Source organism: Varroa jacobsoni, unplaced genomic scaffold (genome assembly GCF_002532875.2).
Source record: "Varroa jacobsoni isolate VJ856 unplaced genomic scaffold, vjacob_1.0 scaffold_745, whole genome shotgun sequence".
In the NCBI taxonomy this organism is placed as follows: domain Eukaryota; kingdom Metazoa; phylum Arthropoda; class Arachnida; order Mesostigmata; family Varroidae; genus Varroa; species Varroa jacobsoni.
This window is the reverse complement of record NW_019213647.1, coordinates 73,197-97,585: the sequence shown is the minus strand read 5'-3', so window position 1 is coordinate 97,585 and position 24,389 is coordinate 73,197. Positions and strand designations below refer to the sequence as shown.

General features: G+C 40.1%; 2 protein-coding genes across 4 annotated transcripts in view; one reads left to right on the top strand and one right to left on the bottom strand.

The window, feature by feature from the left end:
- The window catches only part of jef (major facilitator superfamily domain-containing protein 6 jef), a 36,295-nt gene extending 20,127 nt beyond the window's left edge, over nucleotides 1-16,168 (bottom strand). For both annotated transcript variants that reach the window (XR_015312199.1, XM_022838108.2), the window contains exons 1-4: nucleotides 15,242-16,168; nucleotides 12,361-14,313; nucleotides 7,308-8,008; nucleotides 3,650-4,009 (exon numbers count right to left, since the gene is read on the bottom strand). Coding sequence is in view for 1 of the 2 variants with exons in the window: in XM_022838108.2 (XP_022693843.1) it covers nucleotides 3,650-4,009; nucleotides 7,308-8,008; nucleotides 12,361-12,694 (1,395 nt within the window). In the remaining variant the exon portion in view is untranslated. The remainder of the gene's footprint in view (nucleotides 1-3,649; nucleotides 4,010-7,307; nucleotides 8,009-12,360; nucleotides 14,314-15,241) is intronic.
- Nucleotides 16,169-16,293: 125 nt separating this feature from the next.
- On the top strand, nucleotides 16,294-24,109 carry LOC111263208 (protein VAC14 homolog). 2 transcript variants are annotated; one of them, XM_086969498.1, is made up of 11 exons: nucleotides 16,294-16,608; nucleotides 18,544-18,768; nucleotides 18,947-19,211; nucleotides 19,369-19,532; nucleotides 19,762-19,946; nucleotides 20,882-21,069; nucleotides 21,316-21,464; nucleotides 21,846-22,053; nucleotides 22,551-22,749; nucleotides 23,040-23,244; nucleotides 23,519-24,109. In XM_086969498.1, exons 1-11 carry the CDS (start codon nucleotides 16,511-16,513, stop codon nucleotides 23,670-23,672), a joined length of 2,040 nt encoding a protein of 679 aa, XP_086825624.1. In that variant the 5' UTR covers nucleotides 16,294-16,510; the 3' UTR covers nucleotides 23,673-24,109. The 2 variants fall into 2 exon arrangements, with proteins under 2 accessions (XP_086825624.1, XP_022693844.1); XM_022838109.2 differs by having other exon boundaries at nucleotides 20,813-21,069.
- The last annotated feature ends 280 nt before the right edge of the window (nucleotides 24,110-24,389 follow it).

The following is a 24,389-nucleotide window of genomic DNA, read 5'->3' as shown; positions in this document are numbered from 1 at the left end:
TGAAACTCAGTTCCGCTAGAATATCTTGTATGCAGCATATTTTAGTAACAGGTACTTTTTGGGGTTCACATCTAACAATAGAAGATAACTCACGGTTGCTATGATGAATGAAAAATTGAATTGTGGATTGAAGAAGAATCGATGGATTATGTCCAGAATCAAAGCTGTAATCGTGGTCAATGGTGCTACTATGAAATAAATATGACTTTCATGAATTACACCTTTAGCAAATGGAAAAATTACAAACAATGTGAAAATTCTTATGTACAGTCCCAAAAATGAAGTAGGCCCAATTACGTGCCGTACCAACGAAAATGACAACATAATTTGGGCAATTAAACTAAACTAAAGCAAACCAATTAAATAGAATATACATATATCTCAGGCAGAAGCATATAAGCCACGCTTCGTACTTGGGGCTAAAACCAGGGTGGGGAACAGAAGTCGATGGCCCCGCCCCGCCCCATTCCCACTTCCTTGAACGGTGCTAGATGACTTGCGGGGCAAAGACTGCCCTTGGAAAGAAGACTGCCCCTGAGAACTGAGCCAACTGCCAAGTAGAAGCAGCCGGCTGTCAAGAGTAAAGCAAAAATTAAAGCGCGACCAAGAGGTCATAGAATAGAAAAAAAAAAGCATAGCCAAATGGATCAGTCCATCGCCAGTGAACTCAATCGTTTCCACGACCGTATCTTTGTTCGACGCATCGGATGAAAGCAACAGGTGATTAAGTTTTACATTTTACAAAGCGTATTGATTCATATCGAGCTACTGCGAAAATATACGGTGTCATGATTATAAAATGCCTTTGAAGTGAGCGGGCTAAGCGTGATCTTTCTGATTCTGCATCTGTTAGGGCTGTGAATTCCTTCATTATGGCATTTACTGAAGGAAAACTATTTGAATGCCAGGCGCACCTGAATTAAATATGATAGCGGTAGCGTTTTCATACAAATGATGCGTCAAACGGAGTTTTATAGGCCCGCCGGTGACGGAGTGAGGAAGTTTAAATAGATATAAATTAATGATTCGCCGAGCAGGATTGAAAATTGCTTAGTTACGCGGAGTTCGTCCAGTTTGAAAATGTGGCCGGTCCAAGATGTCTATCTTGTATGGCGTTCTTCTTTCTTCGTCAACTGTACGAATATGCGCAATATGGCGAGAATTAGTAATATTGCGCAATTAAAGCTAATCTTATCAGGCAAAAGAGGAGCTCGGGTAAACTGATGCAACCTAATACAGCCACCCACTTTAAAGCTAGACAACCAATTTTATCTAAATAGTCCAGAAAAATGTGTGTTTATCCTACTCTAGGCTATATCAACTGGTTTAAAAGAGCGCAAAATTAGATCCATGCCGGTTACTGTGTACATAACAGAACTAAAGTCAGCTAGCTATAGGCGATGACGGTATCCAGATGATTGTAATAAGTATAACGTAAAATTAACTAAACCTCGAAAAATTGTCCTCTACATGATTTGTTAGAAGAATTGAATCGTGCCAAAAATACGTCACACGAAAGCATCGGTAAAAAATACACTTTTTTACGTGAAGCTGAGCTGCTGTCCGTGTCGGGCATCATGACACTTTGCGTTTTCTACAGGTTTGTGGAAGGGAGTGAACTATTAGCATCATTGATGCACTGCACCATAAACCATGAATGTAGGTGAAAATATCATCGTTGTACAAAAATCAATCTGGACAAGTAAAATCGTAAAGAAGGAGAATTAAGCAAACAAAATACTGGCTATGCTGCACTGCTTTAAATGCTTACTATTAGACACTGTCAAGAGCTACTCGCCTTCACGAACGCTTTAAAAAACTAATATTTAGATTGTATTAGAAAAACTCGAAACCTGAATTTGGTTCCTTTACCATTTTAACCTGTTTTTCTCTCTTTTTTTATTTTTTTTTTTTTTTTATCTATCTCTTGCGTTATTACACGCAGAAATAAATAACGGTATATTTCGTTTCCGCGGCGCGTCAGATAGATGCACGCTAATTAGACCTGAAGCTCTAACTGCGACTGAAACATAGTCAGTCCAATGTCCGTGAGGTCTTTAGTAATATCTAAGTTGCAACTTTCCCTGGCATTTCGCGCACCTCGTTTTAGTTCGATGTTCAGTCTATTTATGTAATAACGGTTCGATCCTCCGGCGGGATCCTGCATATGTTCGAAGTTGACGGAACGGCCGTATGTCGCGTCATGCTTATGGGCACCTTGATTAAAGGAAGAAGCTGAGAAGAGTTGTCTAAGGCAGCGTGCGTAAATGATCGATAAACGTTTAGGCGTACTTAGTATTTTGGTATATGATACAATTTATTTGCATGTTGAATAAAAATAAAGGAAATCGGCTCGATCCTAATAACCGCGTTAAATAATTATAACCATCCTTTTTATACAGGTATAGAATTCAATTGATACCACTGCTGCTAGGGACGATCGCCACTTTAATTATAGTTCTATTATAATTGTGCGACACTGTAAGGTCTTTTCGCAGGCCGGCTTTCGTTGCTGTCAAGACTGGCAGTAAACAATCGCTTTAAATCCAAATGTTACCCTGTTAGAGACCATACAGTCTTGTATATAGTATTGCTTTGATATATATATAGGGCAGTTTATCATCAGATTACCGTCGTCATTTCAGAGTGTGGATGCCCAGTAAACAACACGGTACAATGGCATCTTCTCAGACTTCAATTTAAACAGAAAACCACTTAATCTGACAACATCACGCAACCCATTACGGTTGCGTCTGTTGAAGTCGCAACACCAAAGTGGATCATCGTAGTTAATAGACTAGCTACCCCTGATAGTTTAATTGATTTCATTAATGAACGAATAAGTATAGTTTTTTATCTTTATTTTTAAATTCTTTAGTTGAATATACACAACAATAGTAGCTTTCTGTCTCTAAGTTTTATTGTACTGCAACTGAGAATCGGAACGCACCAAAACCAATTAGATAAAGGTTCTACGCATTTTGATAGCCATTGTTACTTTGGTAGAAGATCCCTAATAATAATTATTGTAATCAAAATATCCGTTAGACGTTTCGTATGCAGAAGAAACGATTGTCGACACAACCTCCTCCTACCCGGTTTCATTATTTCGGTAGGTAGCCTGATTTCGAATGTCACCGCCATGACAGTCGGGTCAGGTGTCAAGGACTGTAAACATTACGACCATCGTCAATTCCGCCCCATTTATTTCTATAGCCATTTGATTATATACACAGCGTTGCCATCTAATTAAATAATGTCGAGCCCTACGAGAGACGCCGTTCTATCTCATAGATAGCAATAGAGCAAATATGATTGTCACATGTGACACATACTGAAATGTGCCCCTGTACCGCTAATTACTACTATACTCAAATAGAAATCCTAGACGGACATATACGTAACGCAGTCACAGCGAACGCAAATAGTGACACTGAGATGTTTCTAGTTATTTATTCAAACTTGAGGCTCGTTTTTGGAAGGAGATACGTCTGACAATGATAGGACACGCCAGTTTACTATGACTGAGTCAAATGAAGTGATGTTAGTCTTACGCTTTCAACCTATTACGGAGGTAAGTATTATCTCCACGCTCAATTAACTACAGACGTTGCTACGGCATATCCCTTCTCACTCATCGAGCACTCACCGAATCAGCCAGCGTGATCGCTGGTGACGAAAAGAACTCTCCAAGTATAACGAGTAGAATCATGAGAAAGAAGGCGGCTTCAACATCATCCAACTTGTAGACAACGGACGAGAATGGCGGAGACACGTACGCCTCGTGTTTCTGCTTGTCGTAATTGACCGTATACTCAACCGTGTTTGGAGACTTGCCGATCACGTAATTGGGGGGTAGTATTTGAGTGGGCCGACGCCGATTGTGTGGTGAAATGCGCGCCCCTTGTGGGGGAGGAGGACCTGGCCGCCTGTGATTCCAATGCTGAGGGGGACCTGCTCGCTTTGATACCGCTGCTCCAACGAAATCGCCGTTGAAAACAGGGGGGTCCTGTAATCAGAGCAATAAGAAGAAATAATTACGCACGTAATTAACTCTTTCTTACAGAGCTCCTTGTTTGGAACAATCAATTCATAGGATTAAATTGTCAAACGTGGTATAATGAACCAGCGAAAAGTAATTTTCAGTGATCGCGGTCTTCATTCCCCTGTGCCGCCAAGTTGTACTCAGATTTCTAACGATTCTTCTGTTCAACTCTTTCTATAAGTATATAAATATTTATAGGTTAACGCTTGCCACAACACCTTCTGCCTGCACACGTGCATTAACGTGATTTATTTACTATAAAGTTTTTAATCAACATATTTAAAATAAGAATGTTCATCAATTCAAATCGATCTATTATGTTACTATATTCTATTTTATATACTATAGTGTTAAAACTTAGCAGTGAGTATCGATTATGCCGATAAGGCTCACATCATTGATTTCCGCGATAAACAAATCTAGATTACATAAAACCGTTCCTATATTCCTGCCTTATTCCTATACTTCGAATCAGATATACAGCAATGAGTTAGGATACAGGCTCTCGGGCAAATTTAATATAAAATAGTACTACATCTATTGGCAAAATCCATTTAAAATTGGAATGGTTTGTAGCACCGAAATATACAATGAAGCAGCGCCGAACATTAGCTAATCTAACTAATTTTGTGAGCTACTTATCTAAGAAAATCTAGCCAACATTAGTGGGCCTAAGTAAGATCTCCAATAAGCTGCATGTTGATAAAGCTAGATGATATTAACGAAGCTAAATTGCACGCAGTAAGTAAAAAGAGCATATTTAAAAATCTAAAGCTAGCGCACAACCCCATGTCATTCCATTAAAAGTTCCTTAAACATCCTGTGAAGACACGGGTACTATTACATAATTCCGTCTTATGAAGAAAAGGTTCGGTCGTTGGCGTTGAAAGGGCGCTAGCCATAGTTATGTTATCAGATAAGCAGCCCACAGCTATCAGCTCTCAGTTGCAGCCAGTTTGCTACGGCGCTAACAAGGATGAACGTGACAAATGTGGACAATAGGCCTTGTCAAATCCACCAGTCAAGCGCATACCATCTGACAGTCGTATATGTGCTACATGGTTAAATAAGCCTTGTTGATTATTAACCGTGGCCTTCAAGGTGCTTGAATCACCTTGATGATTTAACAATATTAGTTTAACTACCTGCCTGTCTGGCACTTTCCTGACTCCCGCTGCTACTTCCTGCAGCGCTTCCTGCTCTTGCAGGATGCCTAGTTTATGCCGTAAAACAGCGATTCGGGCGAAAATAGCGTTTCCAAGTAGAACTCACTTCTCGGCCCGCTCATCGCGACGAGAAGCAGGTAAACTTCTTCTTTTCTCCCAGCAGCTCTTTAAACCACCTGGTTCAGATTGGTGGGCAGCTGTTTTTAAAACCGATGCTTATCTGTGCCTGCCTCAGTTCGCGCGAGGACAGAATCCGACTGCGGACGGCAGAGCTCCTTGGCTCTCGAACGGGAGTAAGACCCTCTATCATGTTTTGGAGTTAGGAACCATGCATCTAATCATGCAAACAGTGCACGCAGAATCTTTCTTCAGCGTTTTGCAAGGAATCCTGCGGCAAACAATGGTAAAATGTAATGGTACCTTGCTTCCTTTTTCAGCCAAATGCAGTTTGAGGAGTCCAATAGTGATAGCAAAGATGACTGTAACGTGTGAGATAACGGTTTGTATCGTTGCAAGGGAAAAGCTCGCGAACAATCTTAATTGACCGTTCGGCTTAATGAACCCAATTCAATGGAGCATTTCGGCAAGAAAAAGAGCGAATTTCGCTCAACGACAGCTCCTTAGATTGTTTTATATACAACAGAGAGTCGAGATCAATACATAATTACATATAGTGAGAAGTGAAGATAAAGAAGGCTTTAAGAGTAGGAACTTCCATGTATGAGTTGAAGTACAACGTATAATTCAACTCAACAGCTCAGGGTCTTAGTGGTAGAATGGTCGAGCCCTCCAAAAAGCTGGGTAAGCTATTCTCGACGGAAAGTCAAAGCCTCCGGAAGAAGTAACGCTTTAAAAAATTGCAGACGACGGCTAATTTGCATTGGTGGCCTTAGCAGCCTTTCTTGAGTGCGAAATGGGAGTTCTGTTTGTCTTTTGCTGTCTAAACGCAGTATAGACACTGTTACTGAGCAGACAAAAACAAGACGATGGTGGGAGAAAAGAAGCCGAATGACGGCTGTCTGCTGAACTGGTCCTAAGCACGCTATGGGGTGTTTCGAACAATTTGTTTCATCTTTGAGATAGATAATAGCAAAGTGCTGCTTGACAATGAGGTTTTCTCTAGAAGCGATTGCGTGCAAGACAGAATGCACGTTTAGTCAACGCAGCGACAGGTTGGGTTAAACTGTTTAAAGGATATCCCTTCTGTTGAAGGGGAGGGCGTCTCAGTCGCGCAAACTTGAATGCAATCAAAGCTTAACTTAAGTAGCCATAGCTAGGCAAAGCATAAACTTCAATAGCAAGCATTTAATTAAATGGGTAAAAACAGGTAGGCGCTGAACATCAGAAGAGTACATTTTAAATAAATGTATAGATAGACTTTCGCTAAATCGTTCATTGTATTCAAATGTCTTTCCTTGGTCACTACAATCTCTTGAGGAGCATGCAAATTTAAAAATAGCATTTTATTTTACAAGAAAGTATATGGAGCGCTTTCTCGTCTAGGGTACGCATTGTATTTGTTAGGTAAGGGCTCACACGAAACGGCCTCGAGCAGTCAAAAATCACATCAACTATAGCAATTGTTTACTCTTATGGATTTTAGCGAGGGATGAAGTGTAGTAGCCTGGGAGAGACTAGAATGATAAGAATAGGCACCGCTTGACAGGATAGCAAGTTATCAGAATTGACATAGTTATTATCTCTTTTTTCTACTGAAAGGCGTTTCGTGGGCTAAATACCTAACTGAAAACCGATTGCCGGTCCAGCTCTACCCGGTACCTCTGGCCTATCCTATACTAAATTAAGAAGCCTATATTGTTTTAATAAGTGTTCTTGAGTGATAACTTGCTAATCATCTGCACAGTAAATATAAATATGCCCACGACGGACGATAACGTGTTTCAGTGTACAGCGTCAAAAGACTGTTCATGTTACTATTAAATAATGGAGCAGATCTGCCCGAAGTCCATTGCTAGGCAGTAAATAGGCAATCTGTCGGCGGCGTGTAATAAATAACGTGTATACGTCACACGACGCGTTGTCTAAATACATCCGTTTAATACTACAAGCAATAAAGAAAAAGTAATTTAACTCACCATCAACGCCTCAACATCGAGCTTGTCGGACTGCCAGTGCTTGGCGGTGCTATCAGGTAGTAAAAGTTGTTGTTGTTGTTCGTTGTCGTCGTTGACTGAAGTTTGTACAGCGGATGTTTCCGTAACTGTGTTATGGAGATTATTAGGACGTTGCTTGCGATTTATTGTGTTATCTGAGGTTGAGGTAGCGGTGATTATGATGGTGGTAGTGGCAGTAGGGGCTGATCGTGAAATTGTCGAGAAACTCGGTTTGGATTCATTGGAATTTAATTTCGATGACTTAGTTGCTGCTGTTTGTAGCTTAGCATCTGATGTTGTCAGCGTCTTTTCTGCGATAATTAGTCTTGATGCCTGTGCCGCTGTCGGCAATACAGTGTTGTCTGAGGTGGCAATCGTTGGGGTAGTTGAAAAGATGTCGGCGGCGGATAAGATCGGTAAGTGACTGTATTGTCGTTTAGGTCGTATATTGACGGCTTCCGTCTCGGCCATATCGAGCACCTTTGTGTGGGCGGGATAGAGTAGGTGGTGCGTCGCGTTGAAGATGATGCAGGACGCCGCCGGGGGCTGGACTACGCTGAACGACATCGTAAAGAGCAACCAGGACGCCAATGAGCATAGTAGAATTAGTTTGCCTTTGCGGTAGCGCTCCGCTACGCCCGCCCAAAAAGGCGACGAGAGGTACTCGATTAAGGGCCGAATACCTGTCAGTAAAGTGAGTCGAAATGTAACGCAATTAAAACACCTAACTGGCTTATATCGTCGTATTATCGCCAGAAGTCAATGCGATTGAGGTGTGCAAAACCGCACTGCAACTCAATCTTTTGATCTCTTCTGTACCCCCCACTCCCTGAACTACTGAACTGATAATAGCAAATTTAATAACGCAATCGGCGAAGGCTCGACGAAAGAAAAATATAAATATACAGCCCGTCAATGTATAGATACTTCGTGTACCCTGTTGGCAAAAACAAAATGACCTTATTAAGGCTGGGTAGGCCCGATAAGGCAGAAGACCAACAGGACACTGGTATTATGGATGTAGAGACAAAGAAGGGGCAGCGGCGTCATCGTCTGCCATGAAGGACCTAACGTGACCAGAAGATCACCCAAGGATCTTAGACGTTTGACTTGAGAGAAAGGCTCTTATCTATTTAACAGCTTTCTCATGAATACCTCTACGTTTAGGTGAGATTGTTGTGCTACCACGACGATTTCTGCGTGCGCTCAGTTTCATTTGCAGACCCACGTGAAATACCAGGATGGCTTGGAAAGACGGCTTGTTTATACGACATTGTTAGTCGATGGGCAGCTCGCCTACCTAAGCGCCGGTTCATGCTCCTTTCCCCAATGCGTACAGGTATTAGGTAGCCAAAATATGTCCCTAAAAACTGCTTTATATATCAGAGTTCCACATTGCCTTTCCACATTTATCGTCGGCCCGCCAATACAGAACGTGACAGAGCAAATTCCGACCTCTCACCGTCCTGGTTTATTCATTTTGAATCAAAATATGGTAAAGAAAAATTGTAATCAATGGAAGCGAGGTCTGGCTGACACAGCGTGTGACAGAAAGCCCACAAGTGTATCTCGTGCATTTTTGCCACCGTGATTTTTGTAATACGAAGTCGAGCGTTGTCGGAAAATAACACTGGTTTTGCTCTCTTTACTAATCTTGGCTGCGGAATAATGTAGAATTTTTTCCCCAGCTTTTCTAATTGTTAACAGCACACACCAGCTATAATCAACGAGCCAGGACTCATGAAGCTGTAAAGGATAATATCTGCATTAAGCAATCGAACAGGCACCATAAGCGTTTACGGCCGTAAATTTGTTTTAGTATGATGTCCAATTGGCTCAGTGATCTTTACGCACTGATGTGATTCTCTTCGATGATTATAGTGAATGAATATGTTTTGCATCGTAGATCGCAATGCTGTGCGAGAATGGGTCACTGTTATCCCGAAAAAGAAAAACGAAGCAGACATCGCTACGTCGCTACTTCTGATCTTCATCATCATTTCTGATTATGCGACAGTTATTTGTCCAGTTTTGCTTTATTTATTGCCGTAAACAATAATGTTATTTTCATACACACCAAACCTATGTGCTAACACCCGTGCACTCTGCGATGGGTTGAAATTCAGCAATACTTTCAACTTTTTATTATTTACCTCTGCAAAGGGTTTTCCACGAAACGTAATCCTGGACTTCAAGGTATCCTTGCCGGAACCTTTAAAGCAATGGCTTGCGGCGGTTTCAACAGTAGAACCCTCACCAAACACAAAGCTTACATAGCGAGCTCCCTCTACCAGTGTAGGTATGAAATTAAACTCATATTCGTAAAGCACTCGAATTATGTGATTTTTTAGGGTTCACCACAATTCGTCTGCTAGAATTCTGAGGGATAATAACCGAGTACGTAGTTCGATTTCAAAAAGTACAGACGAGTCTCAAATGCAAACAAAAAAGTATATACATGGCAAGCGGCCCCGAAACTCAGTGAGACCTGAGCTCCAAGGCCGCCCAACAACAAAAAGCGACATTTATGGAAATTCACTACTAGGGATATTTTTGTTTTTGTCAAAGCAAAGTATCCACTGAGTCTTTACCGTAACGACTGGCTCCGGAAAAGCAGTGCTATGCAGAACCCAATTATAATAAGAATCGGAAAAAATCGCACGGTGACTCATTTATAGTATGTACCTACGGACATAAATAGCATGATTAAAATATTTTGGCATGCTGGCGTCAAAAAAAAAGATATACAGCTTTATATGCGATGTGCCCCTTACACATTCTGAGGTTATTATATATATAGTATAAGGTCATAAATTTCCGATCTAATAACTTATTATAATAATAACAAATATTGGCGCTAAAAACAGGGTACCGACGTGGTCAAGATACTATCTATAAGAACTGACAGAAAATGCTAACAAAATACGCGAAACTGATAAGAAAAATATGAAATCAGTTGAGCTCATCAACAAACTTCACTAGAAAAACATTTGCCACGATACCTAATGTCTTTGATGGTAGGCCTGTGTTATCCACCAGGACCTTTTTACGCCATCATCTAGAAATAGCTGGGTCTAAATTAGCAGCTTTGCGCCAAAGAATCAGCAAAGAAGCCCTTAACGCCGAAAGCGCTTTAACGAATTCGAATTGCTCAATTTCTTGCCGACTGAAAAATTTTTATGGCCGACACCGGGTGACTTTAATGTGCATGATATTGAACTTCAATAGGGCGGTGCCCCCATTGCGAGAAGTTGAAATTATTGAAAAGAAGTTCGATTAACACTACATGCCTGGGTCACCTTTACTACAGTCGCCCCATTCCTAAGGCCTAATGTAACCCAACTTTTTCCTTTTTTGAAAAGCAGAATCTCTGTAAGGGAAAACTCTTATCCTATTTAATAGACAGAGGGCTGCGTTCGATGAAATATTCTCGCAATTAAGCTCGTTTTATCTAAAGAACTTATCGAAAATTGTGTGCTTCGCTTTAAGCTTATAGAAAAAAAAATAGCTGAGTGACATTCTATTTATAACGAAGCGGCAAGCACTGTTGTTCGGAATATGATTTCGAGAGATCATTGATCATAGTTCTATATTGCAGCGAATAGCTATACGTATTAGTGGTACGTTACCTTACTCATGTCGAGAAAAGCCCTTTGAAATTTAGAAGGGACTAGTTAAAAACGTTACTTTAACTGTAAGTTAGCTCTAATTATACAGTTAATCGCTGTTCTAATGACATAAGTTAATATTTCTAAGCAAAATACCGTATCGAGATATTTTGTCGAGTTCAATGGAAGGACGTGGCCGAGACTCATTTTCGAAAATGCACAAGGTTTTTTTAACACACTCCTTGTTTGTCTTAACTTACTTTTAAGGTGCTTGTTATAAAGCATATCCCCAAACGTATGCCAGTCACAAAATAAATTCTACCTTTAGATCGTTGACTTCTGCGTCGAAACTATGTATTTGTTGTAACAGAAACTCATCAATGGACGGATTATTCATTAAAAGGGTGTACAGGGTTTGCTAAAGATGTGTACACAATGACTACTTATGAAATTCATTGGAATAGGTAATCCCGTATATTTCAGGTCTGTAACTATATAAGCCACTAATTACTTAAGAAATTCGATTTGCACGTAGTACAGTGTCATCGTTAGTCCAATTATTGTTTAGAATAACGTGTACTGCAAGCCCTTCACACCTTATATTAAGTCGCTAAACTTTAGCATCAAAACGGGAGTGAAATGGTAATGCGCGACAACCCCTCATCATTGCTTCGTATAAAGTTTTGAGCCCACGGAAAAAAGTCGTTTGAAAGTCGCTCCTTTCATAGTCTAACAATTGTGCTCGCAAACCAAAACAGCGGAAGACATAAATTGTAGAAATGACATTATTCCCGCAAAGGTCCTTTTGTATCTCCTTGAACGTTACCAGATTTGGCAGGGCAGATTTTGGACTTTTATAGGAAAATGGCCAGGAAGTTGAGAGGCGTATATTTTACATGAAGAAGACCTCCACCTTAGCAAAGATGCAAATGTGGATAATATTACAACAAAAAACGAGTACAAGCAGTTGCCGCCTGTAGACTTTTTCTTACTCGTAAGAAACATAACGCAACCACGATGCGCTCTACAAGTAAACTGAGATGTCCCACCTAAACCTAGGGTGTTTTTCATCTTATTTTTGGAACTTAGGCATAAGTTATACAAATATACTAAAGGCGTATTGACTTTCTAGGTTAGCGTTTTTATAGAAATAAGTTTCTTCTTTAGGACTGTCTCTTCTTTCCCGAAAGAAAATTGCATTTGTTTCTGTCTGTGATAATCAACTCACCTACACAAAATCCACAAAAATGCATGCTTCAAAAATACGTTCTATGCTCCAATTATCCTACCAAGTTTTCTTGTGATGATTACATACTAACGGACTTTGAGGGTAAGACAAACAAACAAAACTATTGAGCGCCATGCTATTTTTATTATCGACTTATTGCTTCGAAGTTCTTTGAGTAGTGTCTATTTGACCTACTTACCCATGAGGATACCACATTGGAGTGCGTTCATGCCCATCTGCTTAAAGTAGACCCCCAACAGTGGGAATAGCGAACCAAATGCAGCAAAAAAGAAGAGATAGAACAGTTTCGAGATGTTTAGATCGCGCCCATCGCGCGCCATCGGCGCTAGCAGTCCTTTGACCGCGCTTATAAGGCCGGGTGGGCCACTCTGGGTTGCGGCGGCGGCAGCCGCTGCTCGGGCCGCTCCGTACTGCGTTTGCTGCTGCTGCTGCTGTTGTTGTTGTTGTTGACCCGGCTGTTGTATGGTTTGTATTTGGCCAATCGGGGTCTGTTGCTGGTAGCTCTGATCCATGGTGCCTTAGCAGATAACGTACTGGTAATTCGTTAATCCTACCCTATTCTTTTTCTTCTTAGAAGATCTTAATGCCCTTGATAATGTGCTGCAACGGCGAGTAGTTGATTTGACAGTCACAGGCGATGTTGCCGCTGCGTATTTCACGTTACTTAGTAGCTTACCTGTTCTTGTTCTTTTGTCAGTTTTGTCAGCTTGATTGCGTACTTTGTCCTATACATAAGAGGTGGACGTCGATGTTCTCACTGATTATATCTCACTATTAATTTTCCAAGGGAGCGGAACGAGCTCCACTGTGAAAAATCGTACTATATGTATATATCTCACTCACTGTTACGTTGAAGTGGTATATAATAGATGCACATAATTTTCGCCTATTTTTTTATTTCACGATATTGGGTTATTTCGTCTCGAAGTTGTCGAAAGGTAGCTGAGTATTTGTTTGCTCTCCTTTTTCTTTTATTTTTCCTCTTCGTCTATAACTGTCACAAAATCTCACTAAATTCTGACTGTGCTTCATGCACGAGTGCCACAGGTGTTCGTATCGCGCACACTTCTACACGCCTTTGTCCTGTGAAGTGTTTAGCCTTAATGTACAGCGTTCTTCGTTTCTGTATTGAAGAGTAAAGCTTTGGCAAGTGACGATGAACTGCTGTGAGGACCCCGTGTTTCTTCTTTTCGATCTTGTCAAGTAAGTACCAACAAGTAATTATGTAGATAATGATATTCTACAGTAAGGCCTCGGTGATCGATGAAGAACACGTTTTATTTATCCCCAGAACAGTGTTGACGCTGAAGTAAAGCGAATTGACAATGTCTAAAACAGGTCTGGCTTTCGGTGCACCTGTAATACTAGCAAAATGCTGCCTATACGGACAGACACGAGTTCACCTTCAATCTTCTTTCGTTTTCCTTTAAATGCCCTTTGGTGTTACTGCCAAAGCCAGTTGAACTCAGCGTGCGCAAATGTTTGAATATGTGTGTGTGTGTATGTATTTGTGTTTCGTACATATACATATATATGTTTGTGTGTGCTAGTGTATTTACCCATCGTAATGTTATGAAATCTCTTTCCCTTGAAACGTTTTTATTTGACAAGCAATATTTTCTTATTCTGAAAAATGAACGTCCGTTTTGAAGTTTATTGTGCCATTCGCTGTCTTCGTACTGTTTTTCATAATTATTCGTCTATCCCATCACCTGATGCGCCTTTGTTTTGTCCTATTGCTGTTAGTTGAAGGTATGCGAGCACGGCGTCGCGTCGTCTGGAAGCTATACCATCTCACCCACTTGATTAATAAGATAGGCCTTTGTAGGTGTATAGTATTGCGGATGTCTACGATTTCCTGGCTTCCAAGTCAACAACATTCCCACCAGGAATTTTAACGCGAACGGTGAGTCGAGTTTGATGTGATCCCAAAAATTATGTGTCAGTGTCTCCTCACTCACAACCATGTGCTGGCAAAATCCTCCGGAGCTTTTCTAATGTTTTTCTCGTTTTTTCGAATTTCGTTTGCCGCGTCACAATTTCCGATAACGGTCTTCTTCACACTAGAGTACCAGAGTAACATATCTTCTCTTCAACCTTTATGTTTAACCTAGAGAGCGGGCCCGTTTTCCTGCGATAAAATCAAAACCAACAAAAATTACGAAAAAAGGACACAATGCATCAGAAAACAAAGCATTCAGCAACTAATCATTTCACATAATACGCTAACACATTAGTTCACAACCGCTTGTAGCGTTGTACTAGTGCAAAAAACCCAGTAGACTGCGTCTGTGTCCCGATGACAGCATCGTATCCGTCGATTCATACAGCCTTTATCAATCATCAATTGGACAATCACGAGCAGTGCCTGCTCTAGTAACGTGGTGCATCTATCTACTTCTAATAGATCTTATTAGAGGACCAAACTTTTCTACTAGCAGTATGGCTAGCAAACCGAGAGGAATCAACACTGCTAGGGACGTGATCTATCGAACAGGGCACTAGCACATCGGACAGACATGTCCTATCGCACCGTAGCACCCCTGCGTAGGCTAAGCTTTGTCGTTTTTTTTGCCTTGTTTATTGCTTTATTAAATGACGAAGATATTCTAGAAACAGATATTGCTCAAATTATCTCTCGTTTTCAGACAAAATTGCACCTTCTCATCAAAGATTTTAAAATGCTTAGGGGTGTGAGAGAGAGAAAGGTTCGCGCTAATCGTGTCATTTCAAAAAATATATCATCCAATCAATGAAGCAATCAAGAAATGGATCAACACACAAGTTGATGTTCTATTATTCTTCTTGTCAGGAGCGGCTAGTCGCGCGCCGTGGCGCGACTCACTTATCTGTGTCAGCTCCCACACAGCAGCGTCAGCGCAGATAGGAAAAGCTTTGGGAAAGCACCACTGTTACGCGCTAGTTGGATGAGGTCCTCCGGAGACACGCTTACAGCGTCCACAATAAAGTAGGCCCAACAAAATCTCGAAGGGTAAACAATAACTACAGGGTCACGATACGTACAAGGCAAAGATCTCCACAAGTTCAAACGCACTTACCCGAATCATCTTGATCAACGATGCCCGAGGTCGGCCTCGACTCGAGCCAGCAAGCAGAATCGCAAGCTGCGGTGGTTCCTTAAGCAAGGCTGCGCAGGCGCACGCGTACCCTCCGATCCCTCCCCTAGTCCCCCCGCCTTCCCAAAAAGCTCGTTCCCCCTTGTTCCTCTCTTGGGCCACATTTAACTGCATAACTCCGTATCCGATTAAGGGTATTTATATCCTTCTAGACGTACAATCGCTTATGACAGAACCAATGTCATAAAAGGTGTTCTTGGATATTACTAGTTCTTCGTTACCCGACGTAAACAGGCCACCATCCTTACTTAAGGCAATGGAGCAGATAGCACTAGTTTTAGTGGTGGATCCATATCTACGTGGCTATTTTCATGACCAAAATTTCTTTATAAAGAAGCAAGGAGGTCTATAACGCACGGCCTATTAATGTTTTCTAAAATCGACATTTTTATTTTTATCTTTCATAATGATTGCACAACGCAATAAGGCGCTAGTCTCATTACGTTCTATGCGTTAAAGTTATCTACTATTATTTTATTTCCTCCTTGAATTTCGCGCGACCGTTTATATATACGTGCAATGTTTGGCAGCATGCAGGCTTGTAAAATTTTGATATCTCCATCGCCATCGCGCACATTTCGATTCTGCTTCAACTGTATCCAGAAAGTCTTGCATGCAACAAAGGCAAACATTCATGGGTCGCCGGCCATTCAAAGCGGCTTACCCTGCCCTTTGGTCAAGCTTCGTTTAGTCAACACGCCCTGCAGAGGCAGCCAAGGGTAATGGCGACGGTGAGCTGACTACCTGCGCGGTTGCAGATGTGTGGCGTACCTGTGTCAGTCCCCGCAACCAATTGGAGCAGCCTGACTTGACAGGTTCATCTCCCGTTGAATAGGCTATCTGTGTCTTCCAAGCCTTGCGCAGCGGACTCTTTCCCACTGATGTTTACGATTTTAGCTAAACTACTAGCCGCTAATAGCCGACTATAGGCGCTTCGTAGAACATCGATATGCGTACTGCTGGTAATGCCTGCTGCCTGGAGAGCACTGTTGTTTTATACGTCCATTTTTCACTGCTTCGTCTACTGCTATGAGGCTGTTGTCTAATAGTACGAGTGCTGGTGACGGCGGAGCATCAATTGTCTGTTCACTGTGTTGCTGTGTGTATAGATTAGGATTTTGTATAGTATACCCAGGTGACGAAGTCCGATAAACAATCGAAACGAAGAGCACCTACAGTGACCACTGAAAGATGGAACGGGAGTGCTCACCGTTGACGCCGCACTGTGCGCGTGCACTTTCAGACAAGCTCTACGAGAAACGCAAAGCCGCTTCGATGGAAATTGAAAAGTAGGTGGATCGTTCCATTGTGAGACCATCGAAGAATTATAGCCATTCGTCTTAACGTGGTGTTGTTGCTGTTACGATGCAATATAGCGGCATACTTGTTTTGACTGGTACTTTGATTATGGAGTTTCGTTCAAATCACTGCTGCTTTTGTGTTCTAAATGGGGTATTGTAGTACTTAACATATATGTACATATAAGCCACATAAGGAAATACAACCAGACAAAAGTGGTTTATATCCACCTGAGTGAACATTTACATCGGTTGGTGCATCCGTCAGTTAACGTCGATACGGTCACCGGTGAAAAGCTGATTGAACAAAGTTGGATATTGGCTGTAATACAAGAAATCTACTTTAATGTGCCTTACTGACATTTCAATTTTGTTATAATAATATACATAATAGGCACATCGCTGTTCAAATTGTAACTATCCAATAGTACTTTTTGACTATTTGATAGGTCTAAGGCTAACTAAACAATTTTGGTTTTAGGAAGCAGGAGTGCATGTTTATTGAGATGGCCGGTGTCTAAGAGCTTAATGCCGTTTTTCAGTATAACTATTTTCGATGGACAAATTGTCACTAAATTCAAGCATGATGCCTTTGACAAAGTAATAATCGTTGATTTACTTCTTTAGTTAAGTGATTCACATTAGCATTCATACTAACTGAGTCAATACACATCACATGAAAGACGTTAACGATGGTGGAAGTACTTGGACTGTATAACTACTGGCCAGATTTACTATTGAATTGTTAGGAGATGGCTTTCTTAAACAATGGGGATTCTGTACCAATGGATGAATGTAAATATTACGAAAAAAGTGATATATGATAGAGACGATTCAAGGGGCATATGGTCTCATGTGCTCAACGAATCTAAATGAAACCCATTTCTATGGCTAGCCTTAGCATATGCACCCGTTTACGCACAAGCTAACGAAAATATCAGATACACAAGAGTATCCAGATTAACTAGAACATGTGCTGAAAATCTATCTGCTAGCATATTAAGTAAATGAAAATTGTACGAGTTTCATATTATATTGACTTGCCGTAAAATATTACGGCAACTTAATTAAATGAATAGTAATTTGTTATCTTTTTTTTTATCATAACATATGGAAAACGACATAACATTTAATATGAATTTTGCTTGGAGTTTGTACAAACTCCCTACCACGTATTCGCAATCAGTCAAATGTACATACTCTCTTCTGTTTGTATTTGTTCTATACAATGTATAACCATACATTATGAGAAATCGCGTATCTTTATATGAAAACAAATCAGCAATAATGTATAGAAATCTCATTGCAATACTTTATAGATAATAACCCAATAATTAAAAATTCAATGTACGTAAGCACACGGGATGCACGTTCATCTTGTAACCAGTATACATAAATACCACGTCTACATTTTTTTAGCTAACAATAAAAAAATTGTAACTTATTTATAATCTATAATTGCTTCACAATAATCATTATAATGACTATTATGATAATTCTAATTGGGTTATGTGAACCCTCTATTTTTGCCAAGAGAAAACGCTAGGTTCAATCCTACACGACATTTCGATATCTTAGCATCTGTAGGCGTTTTTTTTTTAATAGTATACAGTTGTATAAGCGTTCGGTCAACACTTGTAATGAGTACATTTGCTTTTTAAAACCCTCATTAGAATGTTTTTAGTATTGAGCTAAACAAATTATCAAAGGAATTGAAAGTAGTGGGTGACTGGTTAGACGCTCTCGATCTTAGCATGTAGAAAAGTTCGCTGGGTTCAGTACTTAATGAATGACTACAACCATAATTATGTTTTCAGTGCGCGGCGCTTAATAGGCACATAGTAGTGTTTTACTCTAGTCTCCCTGCTCTAATCAATAGCGGTACTTGAAACAAGGATAATAAAAACGAAACCATTCATTTTTCAGATCAACCCGAGAATTTATTTCACGAGGCAATGTGGGAGCCATTCGAAAAATGCTTAAAGTTCTCGCCATCGACTTTGCTTTAACTCCTAATCCAAACTCCAGGAAGGGTGGATTATTAGGAATATCTGCGGTGGCAATACAGCTGAAGACGCGGTGTCCTGAATTTCTCGAAGATATGATTACTCCGGTGCTTGCATGCCTCTCAGATCCGGACCATCGTGTCAAGTGTGTATGATTGGTTTATCATTGACGCAATAAGTCCATGCTTGCAATATTCGCATGCGCTAACCTCTATGAGCCTAAATGCTAAGAATATATATGGGGTTATTTTATTTGCTTTTCTTGCAATAAACGGGGCAAATGATCCTAATTCGAATCTGTGCTTTTACATATTTCTGAGTAGGTACCATGCATGTGAGTCTTTGTATAACATCGTGAAAGTGGCCCGTGGGGGATGCTTACCACACTTTGAGCAGATCTTCGACGCGCTAGCCCGACTAGCGACCGATCCTGAGGCCTCCGTTCGTTCTGGGGCCGAGGCTCTAGACCGTTTGATGAAAGATATTGTTTCAGAGAGTCCTGCCTTCGACCTAGTAGCGTTCATGAATATGCTTCGCGAACGTATTATGGTGCAGAATACTGCAGCTCGACAATTTCTCGTTGGATGGGTACGAAACAATAAAAGAGAAACGTGCTATAAAATAAAGAATTTAGCAGCATAATAAACATTAATTGTCTAGATATTGTCAGTGACATAAACATATATCTTTGTACCGAGCGTTATTGTTCCCTTTCTTTACGAAAGCGTCGTTTTTTGCATTGTAGATTTCAGCCATGAATTCAATGCCTGATATTAACATGATGGTGTTCCTGCCAGATATTCTTCATGGTGTTTTCGAAATATTGGCTGACCCTGCGTTACAACGAAACTGTCAAAGTACACTTGACAGTTTCCTTGAAACCATAAAGAAAAATCCACAAGAAACCAGGTTTGATTAATTTAAATGACTCTACTACTTATGACCCTAATTACAGTAAATAACTTCAATTCCTTTATCCCCCAGTGCACGCTGATAACATGATATTACTGAAAAATAATTTTTAGATTTTTATTTTTTTCTACTAAACGTTTATTATGATTAAGTCAATATAAATAAACGCTATGATGACATAAAATTATGATTTCTTGCTTCATATTCAGTGTTGTTCATTTTACAGGTTCACAGACATGACAGCTATATTGATTGATCATTCTCAATCGAATGTTGAAGTTGTCCAACTAACAGCGCTTGTATGGATTGAACAATTCGTTATACTCAGCGGTAGAACGATACTGCCCCATACCTCCGGTATTCTTATGGCTGTTCTGCCGACTCTTGATAACCGATACGCCTTACACAACGGTAAGGACATATCATTGTTATATTTTGTTACCATCAATTTTTTATCCAGATTCCACGTAATTTTATTGCACACAGAATGTAACAAATTAGTTCATAGTTTTACTTGTTTTATATGGGATTATATATTCTTTGGTGATTCAGTTATGTATATACGTAAAAATATTGATGCATTTTTTCTTAATTTACACTCAAAAAATGCGAGTTAGTTATTTAATAGGTAGTAAATGATATAAGCGAAGACTAACTTATTTACCCGATAGTCGCGGATACCTGAGTCAATGCTCCCTCGCTGTAATGTTGCCCAGTGCATTCAGCTGCCTTTTGGACTACGTTTGCGATTAGCAATCCCACGTAACAGTGGTCCGCTGATTTCAAAATTCGACTCTGTTTCAGTTAGGTATAACAGTATTCAGGAAAACTGTTTTTAACTACGGGGCATGGCCTTTCAACACTAAAAAATTTTAAAGGATATTGGGCTGAATGTTTCAATGAATAAAAGCACCAGAGTTCTGTAGTGCGAGTAGTCACATTTGATACACGTTATAGTACGCACTTAAAGGGAGAGATCTATTCTCTCCTATTCCATTGGAATATCACGTATAGGAGAGAGAGTGTTTACTATGTAGGGGGAAAGGGTGCTTCAAAATGGATTATCGTCACCTTGTGCTGTTAGTTCAGGCTTATGGGGTGGTCAAAACTTATATTAGAGATAGTTTTATTTATGTCGCGTGCCTCACGTCATAATAAAAAAAATACATACGTGGGCTCTATTTTTGTTGGCTTTACTGTAACTAAATACAATACAATTAGCGCACATAGATAAAATTATTATGTTCTATACATAGCTAAGTACTTGAAGGTTGCAGAGACATTTAAGGAGATTTCACGGTGCGCGATGAATATTAACGAAAAGGTGCTCGAGCTTGTCGCAACAGAAGCCGAAGTGAAGGATGGTGGACTGCTGCCAGACCTCCGGTCGGTTATCGCTGCCCTTAGCAATTTCCTTGATCACCCCTCTACACGCACCCGTATGGCTGTACTTCGCTGGATTCTCCACCTATATCGGAAATTGCCGGCTGGTGTACAGGAACACATGGATACGGTATTCCCCATGTTACTCAATGTTCGTGTCTGATTCTGGGGCCGATAAGCATCTTTCTAATTTAAAGAAATTGACTGACAATGGATAGTATTATTGCTTGTTTGCCGTTAATTAATATCTTCTGTAGACGGTAGACAGATATCGGAAATTAAATGGCTGTTAATTTACAAAGTGATAAAAGCATTTATGACCTGCATTGCAAATAGACATAATAATTTACAAGAAATCTGTTGTTGTTGACATATTGTTTTTATATGTTATTTTTAGGTTTTATCAGACGAAGCCGACCAAGTCGTTCTATTAAATTTGGAAGTCTTGTCTGAAATTTCAAAGAAAGAATCTGGGAGCCAAACTAATAAGGACTACTTCCAACAGTTCGTTAATTCATTACTCGAGCTTTTCCGGAACGATCAAAAGTACGTATTTTAATGAAAAGCTTACTCTGAATCACACGTCTTAGACGTTTTACTATTTGCGAAGTAGTTCTTTCTCGAAGGAGACTATTCGTAAAGTTTTTCGAGATAAAACGAAACAGATAATGATAACAGACAAATAAAGCCTGGTAAGATAAATAATCGTAAATAGTTATGTTTAATTTTTACATTTTCCAATGCTAAATAATTTTTTTTGTGCAGGAAATATAAAAGAGAGATTACCGCAAATTCAGCGTTTTTAAACCATCTGGATATCAGAGCGTTAACAATGTTCAGTAAACTGGGAAAAGAGGGTTTAAAAGAAACTATGAGTCGTTTGAGCCGCTCAAATTAGAATTATCCGCGAACTTGTCACAATTATAGATTGTTGGAGAGAAGGGGCTCGTTTATCATCCGACAGCTCTGCGTACTGCTGCCTGCCGAGGATATTTACCGCTCAATGGGAACGCTGCTAGAACAGGAGGACGACCTTCGCTTTAGCGAGCACATGGTTAAAACTCTCAACACCATTTTGCTGACAACATCCGAGCTGTTCCCGCTGAGAAATTCATTGAAGGATCTCAATACAGATGTATGTTGGATCACTCTTTCACGACAATAAGGCAATTAACTCTATATAAACACATCTACTTGTCGTCAACATACATTCGGGTATAAATATATAGCAAAAAAGACGGAGGCGTGTTCTTTTGTAAGCCATCAAGAGCGTTCCTATTGGGCGACGTAGGCCCTGTTTGCTGGACTGCATGTCTACATTTCAGTGAACGACCCATCTACCTCTTGTACGTCTAAAGATGTGAGAATGATGTGGGTGTAATTATTTTAGTATTTCTTTGCCATATGGATATCATAGGAGAACGTATAAGGGAGAGAGAGAAAGTTTGACCATATTTTATTTTACGTCAATGCGGTGGCCTGTCACGGTAGAGACAAAGTTGGGTAGAAATAGGGTGCTCTGCAGAGAGCTGCTAATATTTTTGTTATCTGTCTTCAATTTGATGCAATAATATTAATAAGTGAATAACAGTTTAGCAACAATGATCGTAATAATATGCAATTTGCTTATAGGAGCGGCGAAAACTCTTCGTCTGCCTGTATAGGGTGTGGTGCCATCACCCTTTGGCTGCAGTGTCATTATGCTTACTATCACAACATTATGCTCACGCTTGTGAACTACTACAACGGTTTGCTGACGTCGAGGTGACAGCTGATTTCCTTGTTGAAGTCGACAAGCTTATCCAACTTATTGAGTCACCGATTTTCACATGTGAGTTGCACTCCATTTACCAGTTCTTGAAGGTTTTGTTTGACTTGATTGAACTCATATTTTTTTGTGAATAGAAAATAATCCAGAAAAAAAAACAACGGGAGATAAACTTCTTCAAATGCCCATAGTACGATCGTAATATCGATTTGAGGCTCCATGTTTCTACCGGCGTCATTTAAAGGTCTTCGTTGTTTTCAAAATAAGATAAAGCAAATATATTTATTGTTTATTTGATTGGTAGGCTTTATTCCTTGAACTCTGGTAATATTTACTTTTACGGAATATTTCAGTCCTTCGGCTACAGCTGTTAGAACCAGAGAAGAATCGGGAGCTGGTAAAGGCCCTTTATGGGCTTTTAATGCTGCTGCCTCAAAGCGAAGCGTTTCTATTGTTGCGAACTCGCCTTATGTGTATTCCAACCCATCACCTGCCCCCTTTAAATGAACAAAGGGAGCGAGAATCTACCGATAGGACTATCGCCAATGGGCCAAAAAGGTGACTAGTGATAATTTCAGCTAACAGTGTTCTATAATAAATCTCATAGATTCTAGGTTACGATTATTATTATTATTATATCGACCCTCACGAGTATAATATTCCTTGATGTATATATAAGGTTCACCGTCAATAAAGCTATCTGAGGATATTCCTCCAGAGGGAATATTTTTCTAGAAATGTATAAATGACATTTATCAACCGTTCAATTTACCGTAAAAAATGTCAGTCCTCGATGTTTGTTATTAAGTGCCTTCGTTGGTGTTATTTTCAGCGAAACTAGAGCCTCTTCGCAAGTAGACTTCGGCGAACTTCTTGGAATTTTCGAAGAGATTCAGCGGCGAAAACGCGAAAGGGAGGCCAGGCGACAAAAGCACAAGCTCAGTCACAAAAATTTAATCCTGCAACAGCAGCAGGGTGACGAGTAATATGCCCACGCGGAATGGCTAACTAAGTTATCAAGCTGCTGTAAATATCTGTAACGCGACGCGGAAAGTTAATTCAGCTGCTGCCCGCTATTGCGTAAAACTTACGTAGTTGCGTCGAGTGGAGTCGGCCAGTTCTGTGCTTTACAGTTTTTCATAGCCTCTGCAAGAAATATATTGGTGAGCCTCGCTCACAGGATAGGACGAGACTTATCTTTTGGCTGGACCGAAATGAACTATGGCACTGCCAAAAATGGCACCAAAGGAACGCACTTGGACATATGTGAACATAACAGTAAATTAGTATGCTCAATACAATACGCATAAATGGCAACACTACTAAAGATACAAGTTGTTATAGCAAAGTAAATTATTTTATTATGTCTACGGCAGAAAAATTATTTCCTGCACACCGAATAAAATCAAAATACAAATAAAAAGCGCTGAATTGTTGTATGTAGGTAACCCCTTCTGCCTCAACCAAAAGCTTATCGTCTATATTTTTACTAGGTATCCTATCCTGTAGACTATTATGTGTTTCATAGATACTGTTTGTCCGTTTGTATATATTCTAAGCTACATCGTAAGCAACACAAGCAGTATGTTTCCGATCTCGACGTTTTGGCTACAAAAGGTTACGCCCAGTTGCCATACAAAGAAAGCTTTTTTTAAACAATTTCTCATTTACAGTTTCTTAGCCAACATTTTTCATTTCAACAT

Excerpts from the sequence above, each read along its gene's own strand:
- LOC111263208 (XM_022838109.2), top strand. The coding sequence starts at position 16,511 with ATGGAACGGGAGTGCTCACCGTTGACGCCGCACTGTGCGCGTGCACTT. Across the intron at positions 19,212-19,368 it reads GACAATTTCTCGTTGGATGG|ATTTCAGCCATGAATTCAAT; the intron begins GTACGAAACAAT and ends TTTGCATTGTAG. Across the intron at positions 22,054-22,550 it reads TGAAGGATCTCAATACAGAT|GAGCGGCGAAAACTCTTCGT; the intron begins GTATGTTGGATC and ends ATTTGCTTATAG.